Source organism: Muscardinus avellanarius (genome assembly GCF_963383645.1).
Source record: "Muscardinus avellanarius genome assembly, chromosome: 7".
NCBI classification, from domain to species: Eukaryota; Metazoa; Chordata; class Mammalia; order Rodentia; family Gliridae; genus Muscardinus; species Muscardinus avellanarius.
In genome coordinates, this window is record NC_137793.1 from 61,179,675 (window position 1) to 61,198,445 (window position 18,771).

General features: G+C 42.1%; 1 protein-coding gene across 1 annotated transcript in view; it reads right to left on the reverse strand.

Annotated features, from left to right (window-relative positions):
- The window catches only part of EXO1 (exonuclease 1), a gene marked incomplete at both ends in the record, with an annotated part of 33,705 nt that extends 17,778 nt beyond the window's left edge, over window positions 1–15,927 (reverse strand). The window contains 9 exons of the mRNA XM_080699253.1: window positions 728–974; window positions 3,970–4,192; window positions 6,015–6,111; window positions 6,721–6,908; window positions 8,712–8,924; window positions 10,451–10,588; window positions 11,393–11,516; window positions 11,947–12,066; window positions 15,767–15,927. Coding sequence (XP_080555379.1) covers window positions 728–974; window positions 3,970–4,192; window positions 6,015–6,111; window positions 6,721–6,908; window positions 8,712–8,924; window positions 10,451–10,588; window positions 11,393–11,516; window positions 11,947–12,066; window positions 15,767–15,927 — 1,511 coding nt within the window. The remainder of the gene's footprint in view (window positions 1–727; window positions 975–3,969; window positions 4,193–6,014; window positions 6,112–6,720; window positions 6,909–8,711; window positions 8,925–10,450; window positions 10,589–11,392; window positions 11,517–11,946; window positions 12,067–15,766) is intronic.
- Between the last annotated feature and the right edge of the window lie 2,844 nt (window positions 15,928–18,771).

The window sequence follows — 18,771 nt, forward strand, 5'->3', positions numbered from 1 at the left end:
ACTGTTCTCCTGCCTGTCTCTGCTCCCCCACAATGCATTCTGCAGTAATAATAGCAGTGACCCACAGGGCAGCTGCCCAAGCCCCACACTGCTCCCACCCCCATGCCGCCGCCCAAGCCCTGACTCCAGGAAGGGCCTTGGTCCTTCTTTGTCTGCATCCTCCACCGTTCATTAAACCTCAGCAGCAATCCCTCCTGTGAACTGCAAATTCTGCCCCAGCACTTGAGGTCCTTTAAAGCCCTCAAAGCACTGCACACATGCCTCAGTCCCTCAATTCATCCACGGTGCATGTGGTAGGGACAATTTTTTTCATGTGCCCATTTTTCCAACTGGACAAGCATCTCCAAAACAAAACCACGTTAACATCTTTCTCATTTTTGTAACTAGTGCAGCAAGCAATTGGTATTATAAATCTTTAGTCATCTCCATTTTAATGTGCTTCTGAAAATGTATGTAAAACTGTGTCAAGCCCTTCAAGAAATTCAAAATTCAGAGTAGTTTGTGCTAAATGTTTGTCACTTTTGTACTATGATAGAGTCCAAAAATCTAAGTCAAATTATTGTGTATCAGGAACTGTCTGTCTGTACATGATAAAATTATAATCAGGTTAAGACAAGTCCTACACCTACCCCCTCCATGTTAATTCAAGAAAAAAGTAAGTATCAGTAAGAGTATATAAGAGTTATGCATAAGAGTATAACAGACAACAATGAAGATACATCTATACCTGCTTCTGGTCCCTGGAACCACAACTGCACAACTTTCTTTGTTTTTCCTCTGTAAAAATGTTGCAAATTTATTCCTTGTTTTAGGTGGCGTGCCTGAGCTTCTTGTATGAGCAGGCCTATCTTCCAAGTCAGGCACAAACGTTTCCGAGGAGGCCAATGATCCACCATTTTCATAGTGATTTTTCTTAATCTTCTTTGTAAGTGAAAGAGAATACTGACACAACAGATCATCTTCCGACAGCTCTTCTAAATCAGAATAAAAGTCTCTGTGAGTCTTGGAGAGTTGGCCTGGACTTCAATCTATATCCTTCTGTCCTAAAGGTAAAGTTTTACTTTTGGTGTGTGTGTGTGTGGTACTGAACTCAGGGGCTTTTCTACCTCCGGGCTATATTCCCAGACCTATTTTATACTTTATTTAGAAACAGGGTCTCACTAAGTTGCCGAGAGCCTCACTAAGTAGCTGAGGCTGGCTTTGAACCTGTGTGATCCTCCTGTCTCAGTCTCTCAAGCACTGGGATTACAAGCGTGTGCCACCACACCTGGCTAAAGTTTTACTTTTTAAAAATGTGCTTTACAAATGAAACAGGAGGATGATTCAAAAACCAATCCCTTAGCTGTGTTTCACAATTTCCAAATTAGTTAAGATTTAATGACAATTATTTAAGCCTTTCTATGAAATTACACTAACCAAACTTTCAGTTCTTTATGGCCATACCTTCATTATAATAAAGGCCTGTTTTTGGAAGTAAAAAATTGAAAGTGATTTACATTCAAATATATGACTTTTTAGATGTTCCAATAAAACCAGCAGCTATTATCCATACCATCTATGTGTTAGGGGTTTTGAGGTAGTGTCTGTCACACTGCCAGAAGGAATTTGTGGTCTAGCTCTGATCCTTCCTACCTGTGAGGCCCAAGAATCCTGTGTGTCAAGTGTATTCTAAGGGGAAAAAAAAAATCACCAGACTGGATAAGTCTAGTAAGTTTAATATGTCTGAATAAGTTTTTTGTTTGTTTGTTTGTGAAATAGAGGATGGAACCCAAGGGCATTCTACCTCTGAGATACACCTTCAGACTGATTTTATTATTTTATGTTAAAACAGGGCCTCACTAAGCAGTTGAAGCTGGCTGTGAACTTGTGATCTTCCTGTTTCAGTCCCCCAAGAACTGCAATTACAAGCATGAGCCGCCATGCCTGGCTCGTAAATAAGTTAATAGTTTAAAGGTTGAGACGGGCAAAAACACAGATAGTGCAAAGGTGATATAACCTATACAACTTAGCAAGACTCTGTTTCAAACTAAAAAAGATAAAATAAAACTGGGCTGGGGTAGCTCAAAGGTAGAATGCTCCTGGGTTCAATTCCCAGAACCCCCCTTCCCTAAAAAAAGCTATAGATCAGCAAACTTCATCTTAATTCCTGGCACAAGCTAAACGATTCAGAGTTGAATCTAGGGCATTCAACCTCTGAGTTTTACCCCAGCCCTTTTTATTTTTATTTTGAAACAGTTTTGATTACAGGTGTATACCACCACACCTGGGTGCTAAATCTGTTTATTATGGAGGGGACTGGGAGTCCTTCAGAAGAAAGAGAAAAACTAAAAGTGAATATCCTAGGACACCCTGCAAGGCTTCTCCAAGCAGCAGCCACTGCAGGTTAGCCTCATGTTTTCGTTGTGATGAGGTCGTCTGGCTGTTGGGGATTCTGTAAGCATATCCTGAATTCAGACACCTCAGGGCCTCTCACACTGTCCTAGAGCAAGATATAGAGCAGCGCCCACAGGTTAGTTCCATGGACTGCAGCGAGTTGTACAGCCAAGAGACCACAGTCAACTGAACCCGAAGTGTCAGTTCTACCTGACTAAACTCCTGTGCTTGCTCGAGTTCAGTGAAACACTGTATGAGCAAACACACTTTAGCTTATATAAAAGAGGTAGAACAACAGACTCAAGCAAATTAAGATGACCAACAGGGACGACGCAACCCATACTTAAGCTGAAAACAATTCTACTTGGCTTGACAGCAGTTGAAGGAACTCAAGTATAAACTCAGTAAATGCCAGCAAAATGACAAGAAGGCTAATAAAAGCTAAGGCAGTCTTATTTGCAATAGTGAAAGCAGAGTTTGGATGAAGGGCTGAAAAGTGCCATAATCGTAAATATTTTCTGTATTCTGTTAAGTAGACCACATCTCAACAATCACACTCCACCACTGAGTCACACCCCCAGACCCAGAATGTTTTCTTTGAAACAGGATCTTAATATCTTACTAAACTGCTCAGACTGGCCTTAGCTTACAATCCTTCTGCCTCAGCCTCCTAAATAGATGAAATTGCAGGCATCTGCCACCACATTCAGCTCTTAGTACTTTTGTTTTACATTTAACTGGAGGTTCTAACAGTCAAAATATTAAGAAATAAAAGAAGCAGGACTGTTTTTATTCATAAGTGAAAGGATCACCTATGCAGAAAATCTTAGAGTCTACAAGAGATACTAGAGTATATAATTTTAGAAGGTTGAAAAACACATGGTTAACATAAAAATCAATGGTATTTCTACATACTAACAGTATACTAAAAATCAAAATAAAAATACCATTTACAAAAGAATCACATAAGGATAAACTTGACATGGACATATATGATCTGTACACTGTAAACTAGAGTACTGAAAATTTAAATAAACAAATTAGAAAACCCAATAGTTAATGCCAACTTTCTCCAAATTAATCTATAGATTCAGTTAAATCCCCATAGCCTTCCTTTTATTTCTTTAGAAATTAAGAAGCTAATTCTAAAACTTATATGAAAATATGAAGAACACAGAATAGCCAAAGCAGCTTTTCAACAGGAAAGCCCACTCAGAAGACTTCTGCTTCCTGGTTTCAAGATGTGATGCTCCAGTGGTCAGGTGAGATTCCATCTAATGCCAATTAGAATGGTAAAGATCGCTAACAAGAGAACAGCACGGAACAGCAGGGCTCAAACAGACTCACTCTCCACACTGTGCTATGGCATTACACAAGGAAACATCACGCTTTAACAAGCAACACGGGAACAACCAGACTGCCATAAACAAGGTAAGGGACTTACATCATATTAAAAAAACTAATTCAAAAAGGATAACAGGCTTAAACAAAAGAGCTAAAACTGTAAAACTTCTAGGAAAATACCTTAGTGACCTCCGGTTTGGCAAAGATTTCTATAAATGACCAATACTCGCTAGTATTTCACAAAATACATACCACTTCTTGGTCTTTTCGCCACAGATACCTTCCTTGGAAGATTTAACCCTTGAGTGTTAATAACTTGTTTAAGGCCCACAGTGCTTGGGTTTTCCTTCAACTGTGTAGCACCTGAAACAACATTCAACTCAGGTCTAGGACAGTAATCTTTATGCCAGATGCTATTAATAGATGACTTCTCACATGCTTTGTCATTCCAACTCTGACTTCTTGATAGGGCAGGCTACGAAAGAGAAGAAGGAACATAAGCAGTTCAGTTTCCTCTTTACCAACATAGGTTTATCAATAAATATATTAACTTATCCCTTTGATGAAGTATCTGTCCCTCATAACATTCTCTACCTTGCTAACCCTATGCTTTTCTATGATACATGTCTTGTGTTCTTATATCTACCTCTCTTCTACTGAGGCAAGCCACCTGTCTTTCATTTATTTATTTATTTATCTATTTATTTATTTATTTTGGAACTGGGGACTAAGCCTAAGAGCATTCTACCTCTGACCTTCATTCTACCTCTGACCTTCATCTCCAGGCCTATTTTTTATTCTGTGTTTTGAAACAGGGTCTCACTAAGTACCTGAGGCTGGCAGCAAACCTGTGACCCTCCTGTCTCAGCCTCCCAAGTACTGGGATTACAAGTGTATGCCACCACACTTGGCCAGTTTACTCATTTCTAGGAAATAAAAAGCAAAATTTCCCAAGATTAACAATATTAAAAAATGAGATTATCATTGATAAAATGTGGCCTGAAAAAAGTATCTTTAAAATTGCAGTATAGCCGGGCATGGTGGTGCACGCTTGTAATCCCCGCTCTTGGGAGGCTGAGACAGGAGGATTGCACAGGTTCGAAGCCAACCTCAGCTACTTAGTGAGGCTTTCAGCAACTTAGTGAGACCCTGTTTCCAAATAAAATATAAAAAAGGTCTGGGAGTATAGCCCGGAGGTAGAAAGTCTCTGGGTTCTACCGCCAGTACCACCAAAATAAATAAATAAATAAATAAATAAATTGCAGTATAACTTCAATACATAATATTAACTAATTAAATAATCATTGGCAGCCAGGCGTGGTGGCACATGCTTGTAACCCCAGTATTTGGGAGGCTGAGACAGGAGGTTCACAGTTTGAAGACTGCCTCAGTTACTTAGTGAGGCCCTCTGCAACTCAGTGAGACCCTGCTTCAAAATAAAGAATAAAAAATAGGGCTGGAAGAATAGTTTGGAAGTAGCATGCCCCTGGGTTGCACCCCTGGTACCTCAAAAAAAAAAAAAAAATCATTAGCAATATGCTTCCAAATACTCATTTATACAGCCTTAAATGTACTTGGTCATTAAAAACCATAAAATTATGTATATAAGGTAATCATGTATGCCATCTCTGGAAACTAGTTGAGTTGAAAACAAAAAACCTAGTTTATAAAGCATTAGTGTTTCTATTAGACCCATACCTGGTTCATCTTTAATAGACAGTTCTGAGAAAGAGAAAGTTACTTTGGTCTGCACTGAGTCTTGCAAAAAAAATCTCTGAGAAGGGCTTAATGCCAATGAGTATTGGTAAGCAATGATCACCTTTAATATAATAACAAGTTTCTCACACTTACAACAGTTTCTGTTAAAAGAATGTCAATGATATTCTAATAGAGGAGAGCCAAAGGGAAGAAATTAACAAAGGTACAAAAATTATCACTTGAAGCATGTATCTTAGGTGATAAATTCCCTCCAAGCTACCTGCCTGCCCCAGACCTTTTTATAATTTCGAAACACTAAGTAAGCTGCTAAAACTGGTATTAAACCTAGAACCTTCAGTCTTGGCCTCCCTACTACTAGGAGTATAGGTTTCTGCCACCTCAACAGCCTTTGCTTCTTAAGAAAACAACCAATATACCCATGTCCTGAGAGATACAATTTCTCTAGGGTCAAGTTGCTTCAATGAACACTCTGCACAGTGCCTGGATTCGAAACGTTTCAAAGATGTCTAGTTGCCTTTAATCACAGTTCTTGAGACTGACTAAAATGTGCTTTCGTATAGCAGTCATTAAAATGTTACCATGGCAGTGTCTGGATTGTAGTCATCAATCTGTTCAAAAGTATTTATATCTTTATTTCCCAGTGCTATCTGAAGAGCTGTAGAGTCGTCGACATACCTAAGTTGGTAAGATTAAGGAAAAACCTCTTACATGAACAATCATCAACAATCCTGGCTGAGACAGGAAGATGCTTTCTATTGTCACAGAACATACTGAAGGCTTATGATTTAAACAGATCCTACCTACTTCTCGTATCAACATCACTGAAACCCAGGCGCGGTGCCCGGCACCAGAGCCCCAAGTCCTTGCTTACTCTCTCCTCTTCAGGGGAGAGTGGGGAACAGTCCTGGCCACTAGGACTGTGGCTCAGGGCTCCCCATCAGCCTGTGTGCCAGTGGCCGAGGGGAGGCCATCCTCTCCAGTCACTCACATGCCATCAGGGGTTCTCCTGAGTGCCACCTGTGGAATGTGTTCCATTCGTGCCCGACCCAGTGCCTATCTCTACCAAGTCAACCTAAGAAGTTATGCAGCAGGTGAGCAGCAGGCCAACAAACAGAAGTTCTCACTAGCAGAGTAATGAAAAAGGAGAAAACCCTGATATTTTCATCACAGAACAGACAGCAAAAAATATGCAAGTTTTTTACGGAATGTTTCATTAAAAGTACCATTTCAATAACAATGAGAAAAGAAGTGCAAAATTCCATTATTGAGGTTCAAAAAGGATACCGCCCGGCATAACTCAGCACTTCAGGATCGATGTCGTCTTCATAGGCATTTAGAGGGACGAGCTTCCTTCTGATGGGATCAAAAACTAGCTGATAAAGGAAAGTATTGTTGGCTCGAATAAATCCTTTGATGTAATCCTCAGGTACTGTTATATTCATCTTGAGATAATGTCCAATTTTCTTGATAACCTAACAATGGATACAAAAATATTTTATATGCAACATAACTCCCAAGGCTGACTTGTTTACATTTATAGGAACATGAGAGGGGACCCCCAAAAAATCAGTTGCTTTCATCTACATTAAAAAATTCATCAGCAGTGGTGGCGCACGCATGTAATCCCCGCGCTTGGGAGGCGGAGACAGAGGATCGCGCAGGTTCGAAGCCAGCCTCGCTGGCTTAAGAGATCCTGTTTCCAAATAAAAATATAAAATAGGTCTGGGAGTGTAGCCCCGAGGTAGAAGGGTTTCTAGGAACTCCAGTACCACCAAAAAAGAAAAAAAAAAATTAGTTATATATCAAGTTTGTATTTCTAGGCATAAACTTAGGATATTATTCATTCTCAAAGTCCCTTTCATCTTCTAGAAAACAAAATGTGAACAATGTATGAGACTTTGAGAATTAAAAAACTCAATTATTCTCAGATCTTTTTTTTTTGTGTGTGTGTGTGTGTGAGTCTGGGGATGGAACCCAGGGGCATTCAACCTCTGAGCTACAGCCCCTGCCCTATTTCTTTTTTAATTATTTATTTTGAAACCTGGTCTCACTGAGTTACAGAGGGCCTCACTAAGTAGCTGAGGCTGTCCGCGAACCGTGATCCTCTGGTCTCAGCCTCCTGAATGCTGGGATTACAAGCGTGCGCCACCACGCCCAGCTTCTTAGATCAGATTTTTAACGCTAAGTCAACTTTCTAGCACTGTTGGTCACGGATGCTTAATGATTAAAGGGATCTTAAATATTAACAGTCATACACCACATAATGAAGCTTCGATCAAGGTCCCAGAAGCTTAACTGTCCAGTGATGTTACAGACATCTTAGCTTGTGTAAGTACATTCAGTGATGTTCACACAATGGATGCATCTCTATCACTTAGTGACACAGGACTTTATCAAACTCACAGATGAAGTGAAGATCCTGAGGGCACAGGCTACCCAACAGCATGCTTCCCTACTGCCGTCTGCGCCAGCACCTCCCAAGCCAGAGACCATTCCATTATGCTACACCATCCTCCTTCCCCAGGACACATGCTCTGTACTCTCAAAAGTAGAAAATGGGATCTAGACTGCAAACGCTAAGGATTTGAGAGAACTGTCCAGGTGAGCTTCCTTAATACAAACTTATTTATTTATATGTTTCCTTAAGTTCTTTTTGAGGCACTTTGAATGGAACCCAGGGCCTTGTGCATGCTTGGCAAGCGCTCCACCACCCAGCCTCAGAGACACTGCACAGGAGTGATACAGTATCTTGTTTTCTCGAGGATCTCTGATGTGAAATAAGACTGAATGAAGATGTAGAAAAGAATCCAGGTCTTTTATCAAGCCACATTACGGAAATTTGCCTAAGTGTACAATTCTTCTCATAATGTTTATGTTTTGAAAAGGCGTATGATATATATTAGCCTTAAATGAGTTAATATGTAAATTTATTTTTGTGTTAACTTTTAAAGCCCATATAAACAAGTTATTACCATTAAGAGACTTTACAAATGAAAAGCACTACTATGTAGCAACACAAGTCAAAATGATTAAAGTTTAAACTTAATTCTACCCCATTTTAAATATCACTAATAATTTTTTCAATTGCTGAAAACACAGTTCTTCAACATTTACTGTTGCTAACAGCAAAATTCTAAAGTTCATTATTTGTTTTTTGCAGTAAGAGAATATACACCATTGACAATATTTAAAATCCATAGTCTCAGTATCTTAAGTAACTCATTATTTAAAAAGTGGTTCAGAAGCTGTATGTGGCACTTGATGATCCCTCTTACCTTTACAATATCTGGATTATTGGCCAGTCTTAGCACTTTGCACGCCTTTGCTAATCCAATCCCACGCAGTGATGAGAGATAGTCACAGCCTGAAAGAATACACATGTAACGGAACTTCTCTTCTGTGAATATATCCCCAAGCTGTTTGCACATGCCTAGTCGAGCCTGATCAATCTCTAGTCCATTTCCAAACTGGTCCATCTTTAAGATCACCTTCAAAGGGAAGGGAACACATTAATACCTAAAAGAGCCACTTTGACTTATCATTATCTAATCCATTGCAACAACGCTAAGAAATCTTAGTTGTTCTTCACTGTACTTCTGAGATACAAGAGGAACAGGTAGGCAGTTAATGGCTATCAAATTTAGAAATAAATTTAACTGAACCGTAAGACAGGACTAGACAGGGTATACAGCTGGAACTTGATTATCCTGATGTGAAATGACACATCAGGTATTGATTATCCTATCAATCAAATCCTTTCCTTCTGGTCCTACCTCCTAACAGTGCTATCATGACATTTTACATTTTAGAAAAATCAACTTTTTTTTTCTTATCAAACTGATACATGCTTACCGTGGGAAATGTGCTACAAAGAAACTCAAGGAGAAAACAGAAGTCCTGCAAAGTTTCTCACTGTCACCCATTGATGTCCTGATACAACGCCCCTGAGGATAAGAGCACCACAGCCGCTACAAAACTGACATCATCCTAGAGTGCTGAAACTTCACTTCCCCCTTATCACAATAAGCTTTCCCATTAAATGGTTTTATACATAACTCTAAATAACTATAACAATCCATTAGTAGATAAGTTAGCTAACTACCTAACCTAATTTAAAAATATAAGGCATACATTATCATTATTAAATAAAGTAAAACCGTGCTATTAAAAAAAGTAAAAGTGAGCTGGAATTCCAGTACTTGGGAGGCTGAGACAGGAAGATCACAGGTTTGAGGCCAGCCTCAATAATTTCAGGAGACCCTGTTTGAAAATAAAAAATAAAAGGGCTGAGGGCATAGCTTGAAGGTAGAATGCCCCTGGGTTCAATCCCCAGCACACATAGTTAACAAATGAATAAAAAATAATTTACAGGCTGGGGAGTGTAGTATAGTGGTAGAACATTTGCCTAGAATGTGCAAGGCCCTGAGTTTCATCCCCAGTGCCCCCCAAAATAAAAAGAGATTTGAACAAACACAGCAACAAAACCCTTCAATCAAAAAGGCTTACTCTAAAAAGTGTCCAGATTGCACAAATGTTAAATAGCAAAATTCTTCATTTTAAACAATGATCATTATAAAAAATAGCCGGGCATGGTGATATACACTTGTAATTCCGGTACTTGGGAGGCTGAGACTGGAGGGTTGCAGGTTCATGGCCAGCCTCAGCTACTTACTTAGGCTCTCCAGAACTTAGTGAGACCCTGTTTTAAAATAAAGAATAAAAGCTGGGCACGGTGGCGTACGCTTGTAATTCCAGTACTTGGGAGGCTGAGAATGGAAAGTTCGCAGCCAGTCTCAGCTACTTAGTGAGAGCCCGTTTCCAAATAAAATATAGCAAAACCGTTACAAAATAAAAATGAAATAGGGGTGAAGGTGTAGCTTGGAGGTATAGAACACCCCTGGGTTCAATTCCCAGTAACTAACACACACAGTACTAGAAAGGAAAATCTCCAGCTCCTGACTTATGCTACTTCCACCAACACAGCCAAGTCACATGCAGCACTGCAGGTAAGTACCTTCTTACAGCCAAAAGCCAGGAGATCAGAGTCCTCTGTGACTATGGCTTGAACAAGACCAGCTTTGTTGAGGTAGGCCAACTGCGCATCGGCTTCATAGGGAGCGACGAGGCAATCCACGCCCTGAGAGCGAGCGGCCTGCGGGAGACCACAGTGACTCTCCACACGGCAACTGCAGTGCACCGCACAAAGCCCCCTTCAAACCCATCTCCTAACCCGCCTCCGCACACACGGTACGTGTGTGCTGAAATTAATTATTTATTGAAATAAATTATTTTTTCCAAATTGTAGAAAACTTCCATCTTAAAGACATTCCAAAAGTTTATCAGATATTTGTTGAAAGCTTTGTATATATTTTCTCTATAAATATAACAGGTTAAGCCGGTTGCGGTGGCTTAAGGCAGTAATCCCAGAACTTGGGAGGTTGAGACAGGAGGACTGCAGGTTTGAGGCCGGCCTTGGCAATTAAGCAAGACCTTCAGCAACTTAAGAGACATCCTGTTTCAAAAATAAAGGAAAAAAAAAAAAAAAAAGAGGGCTGGAGGTGTAGCTTGGAGGTGGAATGCCCCAGGTTCGATCCCCAGTAGGACCCGTCACGAGCACAGGCCACGACCAATGCTAAAGACTCTCAGTGCAGTGGGATGGAGACCCGCGCCTCTGCCCCTTCTGTCTCTCGGGGCATGTCAAGGAGCTTGTCTCCTTGAGTCACTTTTCTCAAGAGAGAGGCCTCGCTTCCTCCTCAGGCTCTCCTCCTGGACACTGCTGGACTCTTCCTGATGGTGGAATTTCCTTCTTCCACTCACAGCTGCCCTTTACTTGAAGTTAGGCCTAGACTGAGTTTCCTCCCTTGCTTTCCTTGCCCTCCCGTCCATGAACAACTTGGCACTAGCTTAACTGGACTTCGCCACGCGTTCTTTAGCTCAGTGTCTTCTCGTCACTTGCCTTAATTACTTTGTGGGCCATCGCATGTGTGATGTTTACAGCGCGGGTGAAACACTCTCGGGCCTCGGAGACCTTCCCCTCGCGAAGAAGCTGTTTTCCCTTAAGAAGATTGGTCTGTCGTCTTCTGCACAAGAAGAATACTTTTTAAATATTAAAAATGTATTTAAGAGACTGACTCCCAAAACTATAGTAGAACTGTAATCCAGACTAAGTTGCTACAATAGAGAAAAAGTCTGACTCATTTGAAAGTGGTGCAATGGATTGGGTCTTTGAGACTATTAATTAACCCAGATCCTTTAGGCTTCTAGGAACCAAAAAAAAAAAAAAAAAAAAAAAAAAGGTTTTTTTTAACAGAGGTACATGTGCATGGCACTAAATTATTGTCAGACTTTTCCACAGCAATACTTTGTGTCAAAGAAAAACAGTAACTAAGACACATGTTTAAAAATTGTGGTAAGAATCTAATACAAACAGAACATTTAAGGAAATCTGCTTATGTATCAGGTGATAAAATAAGCTTAAACAAATTAAGATTTAATACAGAATTCACTTACTCTCTTCTGGAGCTCTCCACTTCCTTTTTAGAAGGTAAAGTACATCCATCAAATACAAGAACAGGCTTGACTCCATTAGACAAGAGCATATTGACAAATTTCATACAAAATGCAACATACCTATGAGGAAAAGGATTTAGAAATTTTTTAAAAATGCATTTCTAAATGTTTTGCACCTCTTAAGGTAATACTTTTGCTCTATTTTAGACCTACTGGGACCATTTTGAAAAGATGAGGATTTTGCTTGTCAAAACATGTTTTCACAGGAAGTGAAAAACTCTAACTTAGCCGGGTACAGTGGCACATACTTGTAATCCCAGTACTTGGGGGGTTGAGACAGGAGGATCACAGGTTCGAGGCCAGACTCAGCTATTTAGTGAGGCCCTCTACAACTTAGTGAGACCCTGTTTAAAAAACAAAACAAGCCGGGCGTGGTGGCGCACGCTTGTAATCCCCGCGCTTGGGAGGCGGAGACAGGAGGATCGCGCAGGTTCGAAGCCAGCCGCGCTGGCGTAAGAGACCCTGTTTCAAAATTATAAAATAGGTCTGGGAGCGTAGCCCGGAGGTAGAAGGGCTTCCAGGAACCCCAGTACCACCAAAAAAAAAAAAAAAAAAAAAAAAAAAAAAAAAAAACAAAACAAAACGCCAGGCATGGCGGCACACGCTTGTAATCCCCGTGCTTGGGAAGCGGAGATAGGAGGATCGCGCTGGTTCGAAGCCAGCCTCTCTGGCTTAAGAGAACCTGTTTCCAAATAAAAATATAAAATGGGTCTGGGAATGTAGCCTGGAGGTATAAGGGTTTCCAGGAAACCCAGAACCACACACACACACACACACACACACACACACACACACATACACACACACAAATAGGGCTGGGGGTGTAGCTTGGAGTCCTGGGTCCAATCTCCAGTCACTCACACACACACACACACACATACCCTACACACAAACTGAGAGCCCAGGGTGACCCTATGCTCAGAGGTAGAATACCCCTGTTCAATCCCCAGCACCGAAAACAAACAATAAAGACTTGATTTGTGTAACAACATTGTGCCACAGCCAAGAAATTTAACAATGATTTAAAAATATCACCCAAGCCAGGGTTGGTGGCGAATGCTTGTAATCCCAGCACTTGGGAGGCTGAGACCTGAGGATTGTGGTTCACAGACAGCCTCGGCTACTTAGTGATGCCCTCTGCAACTCAGTGAGATCCTGTTTCAAAACAAAGAACAAAAAAATGGGCAGGGGCTGTAGCTTGGAGATCGAATGCCCCTGGGTTCCATCCCCAAACCCGGAAAAAAAAAAAAAAAAATCACCCAATATATACTCTATATTAAAATATGTTTTGCCAGGGATGGTAGTACATGCTTATGGTCACAGTACTTGGGAAATGGAGACAGGAAGACTTCGGGTTCAAGATCAACACATCATAATTTAGCAAAACCTTGTTTCAAAGTAAAGATAAAATAGGGCTGGGAGTATAGCTCAGAGGTAGAATGTCCCTGGGGTTCAATCTCAGTAACACACACACACACACAGAGGTATACATTGAAAATGGCAATAAAAATTTGTAGTCTTTCATTACAATTGCAATTGGTAGTGGAAAAGAAATTGCTCTCAAAAAACTATCTTGGGGCCAGAGAAGTAGCTCAGTGATAAAATATGCGTTTAGCAAGAAGGAAGCCCTGTTTAATTCTCAGTACAAAAAACGAATACCTCAGCAGTCGGAGTGGCAGAAGTACCAAGGCTCCTTCCAATACTACATGTACTATTGCTACAGGTGAGTTTTGCTTATAGTAATTGGAAGCCCCAAGCACTTGCCATTCAGTAAGGATTAGTTCCTCCAATCCCATCTAAGAAACAAACAGGATTGACATACCTTACCTAACTATGCATTATGTTTAAGTAACTCACTTAAGATATCTGAATCTCTCCAGGAGATAAATTATATATTGTGGGGAGGGGGAAAACACAGTAATACTGGCCAAATCTCTGTGGAAAAATATGTCCAGAAATTATATTTGCTTAATTTTCTAATATTTTTATTTAAAAGGAGAAAATTAGCCCACTGAGGCTGCCTGGAATGAGGCCAGTGTAGGGTCTGGATACTTCCCCATTTCTGGCTGTAAGTGAAGTCAGTCAGAATTTCTTGTTCCTTTGGTTCCTTTTGCTGATACATTACCAGTGTTGTCTGTACCCAAGAGTACAAATTCTGAAATCATAGGTTTTCAAAACATTGTTAAAAAGTTTATCATACATAAAGAGTAAAGGAGGCAGCCAGGCACAGTGGGCACTGTAATCCCAGTACCTGGGAGGCTGAGAGAGGACTGCAGGTTTGAGGTCAGCCTACAATTTAGTGACTCTCAGCAACCTAGCAATACCTATTTCAAAACAAAAAGAAAAAGGGCTCCAAGGTAGAACACCTCTGGATTCAATTCCCAGTAACACCCATCCATCCACAAAAATATAGAGCTGGGTATGTGGTGGCGCACGCGTGTAATCCTGGGCTTTGGAGGCTGAGACAGGAGGATCACACAGGTTCGAAGTCAGCCTCAGCTACTGAATGAAGCTCTCAGCAACTTAGAGACCCTGTTTCCAAATAAAGTATAAAATAGGTCTGGAAGTATAGCCCGGAGGTAGAAAAGTCCCTAGGTTCCACCCTCAGTACCACAAAAATAAATAATAAATAAATAAATAAAAATTTAAAAAAAAGAGATCTTTATTGGTTTATCCTTTGGTAACCTGATACTCTGGCTTATTATAAAGAGGAAAACTTATTATATAGATGAAAACCTACCTGCACGGAAGGAAATACCTCAATTTGGAAATATTTTCGAACACATGATCCTTCAATTCATCTATCCTTCTTTCCTACTTTTTTTTTGGTGGTACTAAGGGTTGAAGGGGCATACTATCTCAAAGCTACACTCCAGCCTTATTTTCTTTTTTCTTTTTTTGGGAAGAAGAGAAAGATGAACCTGGGGATGGAACCCAGGGATATTTTAAGCTACATCACTATGCCTATTTTATTTTTTATTCATAAACAAGGTCCTGCTAAGCTGCTAAGTATTGAACTACAGGGATAGGCCACAATACCTGGCTTATAATCATTTTTACTACTACTATTATTATTTAAAACAGGGCTTTGCTATATTGCTGAGATTGGCCTCAAACTTGATATACTACTGTCTCAGCCTCCCAAATTCTAGAATTACAGGCATGTGCCACCGTGCCTGGCTATATTATCTAATCCCCCCACCCCCTCTCTTTTTGCGGTACTGGGGGTGGAACCCAGGAGCATCCTACCTCCGAGCTACACCCCAACCCTATTTTATAGTCTTTTTATTTATTTATTTATTTTATTTTTTGGGTGGTACTGGGGGTGGAACCCAGAGGCTTTCTACCTCTGGGCTATACTCCCAGACCTATTTTATATTTTATTTGGAAACAGGGTCTCACTAAGTTGCTGAGATGCTCACTAAGTAGCTGAGGCTGGCTTTGAACCTGTGCGATCCTCCCGTCTCAGCCTCCCACGCGTGCGAATTATGGGCGCCACCACACCTGGCTGGTCTTTTTATTTTTGAAATGGTCTCACTGAGTTGTGAAGAGCTTTGCTAAGTAGCTGAGGCCATCCCCAAATCGTGATCCTCTGGTCTCCGCCTTCAGAATGCTGGGATTACAAGTGTGCGCCATCACGCCCAGCCTTTAATTTCTTAATAAATCTATCATCCAATAAAAATATGTTTCTGAACAAAAGCATTTCCATTTCAAGTCCCATTCCTAATTCTCGAGGAATTAATATGAGGTCCAAGCTTACCTATCAGTAGGTTCGCCTTTGGCTAGTTTTTCAGCACAAGCAATAGCTCCTTTGTGAAGCCAGCAATAGGTGTCCACAGCTACCACCTGCCCCTTATACTTCTTCACATGGATGGGCTCAGAAGCTTCTTTGATAAACTGGAGCAATCCTTGTATCCCCATTGCGCCAAATTAACTACATGATATGAAAGGAGAAAAATAAAACAGTAATACTTAAAGCAAACTGTATTTAACAAAAAGCTTTAGAAAAATAAAGAACTTGGAGCTCAACTCAGAAGCAGCTATTATTTAGCTAATAACTGACTTCCTCCCTGCCACTCTCCACAACCCAGAATCTACATTCGTCATTAACACTACCTCCAGCACAAACTGGTAAGTGCTTTATGTTTATTCTTCCCAAAGTGTGTTGACAATTAAGAGTCAAAATGTATGCTCCAAGATCTTAACTGTCCTAAGCACACATGAGATTCTCAAAAACGTATGAATCTCTGTCTTCAAGAAAGGTATTGTTGGGCGTGGCGGCGCATGCCTGTAATCCCAGGACTTGAGAGGCTGGGACAGGAGCATTAGGTTCATCGGGAACAGTGAGACGCTCAGCAACCAAACAAAACTGTTTCAAAACCCAAAATAAGAAAGGCTGGGGGTGGAGGGAAGAGGGAGAATGCCCATGAGTTTAATTCGTAGCACCACAAAAAAACAAAAACCAGTTTGTAGGAAGGTATGCATTCCCATTGAAAAATAAGATAGAATCACAGAACGGAATCTGTAATCTTTTTAGGACTGAAACTTACAGTCATCATAATATATTGTTGCAAGAAGGGACATTCTAGTAATAAGACCTTGGGACAATTCCATCAGGCTCTGAAAGCTACACCAAAGAAATGTGAAACTATGCTTGCTGAGCAAATCCAGCCTGGAGACAAATGCTTAGCCTTCCCACTTCTTCCTGCCAGGCTGTAGCTCACTCTGTTCAGAGGTTCTGGTGCTGCTGCTCTACTTTCTGAAGCAACTACTCTAGGATAAATAGTAAGTCAGCAAAGAGCACTTAGCATCTGCCGACATCTCATAAGACAGATGTGTCCTACTGAACATCAAATTTGAAAGGAAAAGAAAGCACAGGCTCAGAAGTCAGCCCTGTCCTACCAACACATTAGAGGTCTGATGCTCCGTGCAAAAATCCTCATATTCCGGAAGTCCCACGCTTGCAATTCGCTTTCAGAGACAGTTGTGGCGGGTGGTGGGGGACTCGGAATTGGCGATCTGATGCAGGCGGTCATCAATTATTCTCCTACTTCGCACTCACGCTGAAGAAAATGGGTATGACACATTTCCTAATACTTAGGCAAGCTTCTTCTAGGCCAGGTAAATCTCCTCGAGGAGACCTTTCCTCCTTAGCACAGTAAGAATGACTGCGTGACACGTGGCACATATTAGCTGGAGATCTCTGGCGGTGGCACCGAGACCAGCAGGAGCGGCTTCACTTTATTCCCGCCCCCCGGGGAAGGGGTGCTGGCGGGGCCTCAAGCCCTCCCGGCGCCGCTGCTTTTTCCTCCTGCATATTAGAAAGGGTTACTTGTCATCATTTAAAAGTGAGGAGACTGCCGGGGGGAGAAGGAGACGTGCACCTGGGCAACTGAGCAAGAACCTGACTCAAAAAGTAACAAAAGAGCCGGGCGTGGTGGCGCACGCTTGTAATCCCAGCATTCGGGAGGCTGAAAACGGAGGATCTAGGTTCGCGGACAGCCTCGGCTACTTAGGCCCTCCGCAACTTAGTGAGACCCAGTTTCAAAATAAAGAATAAAAAATAGGGCAGGGGGTGTAGCTCGGATGCCCCTGGGTTCCATCCCAGTACCGAAAAATTTAAAAAAGTAGCAAAGGGCTGGGAGTGCAGCTCAGAGATGGATTCCCCCGGTTTGATCCCCAGTACCACCATAAGAACCTGCCTGGAAAACCCGGGCTGCCCCTTCTGCCGGGAACGCGAGATAGGCCGCCCGCTCTGGGAACCCGGCCCGGACCCCCGCGCTCGGCCCAAGGGCTCGAGTGCTGGAAGCCCCGAGCAGGGACGAGGCGAAGGCGGGTCTAGCCCGAGGGTGCCCGAGGCCCCGCACAGCGCCGCAGCCCGCCAGCCATGCGGGCGCCCACCTGGCCAAACCTACCCCGCAGTCTCCGCCGCAAGACCAGAGCCCAACCTTTCAATTTGCGCGGGAGCGCCGCAACCCCGCCCAGCGGACGTGACGTCAACAAGCCCGGGGTCGCAGCCCCGCCCCCAAGGCGGCCCGCTCATCCGGGCTTTCCCCGGGCCGCCGGGCCGCTCTCGCGCGGGCTGCTGGGAGTTGTAGTTCCCGCCGAGCTTGCAGTCTCTGCAGCTCCCAGGGCTTCGCTGTAGGGATCCTAAAACCAAAGGAACCAAAAGCCTTGAAAAGAGCCTCCCGGAATCTAGCTGCTTAGCTTAGCTCACCTTCCCGTCGGATCCCTTCATTCTCTCGTGTTAATGTCTGTCACCTCCGTACAATTTGGAGTCGAGCTCAGTTTGCGCAGGATTCTCCCCTGTTGGGATACACGGAAGACACTGAGGATCCGCGGGGCGCGGTGGGGCACGCCGCCATCCCCGATGTGGGAGACACTGGAGGGCTGCAGGCTGGAGGCCAACCTCAGCAACGCAGGGGAACTCTCAGCAACTTAGCCAGACCCGGTTTCAAAATAAAAAATAAAAAGGGTTGGGGGAGAAGCTCAGATATAGAATGCCTCTAAAAGAGAGAAGGAAAGAGGAAGAAAGGAAAGAAAAGGAAAAGGGCTTTCGGACCTTATCACTACCTAGATCCATTTATTCTTGACATAAATTGAAGTTTACCTTTATAATCAAATAACAAAATGGGCCTTGTTGTGCGTAGGCTTTAAAGACCATTTCAACTTCCATGGCCTCGTCGCCATTCTCTTTTATTTGGGATAGCGTGGTGTAAAAATGTATTAAATCGATATACAAATTTGGAGAAAAGAAATATTCCT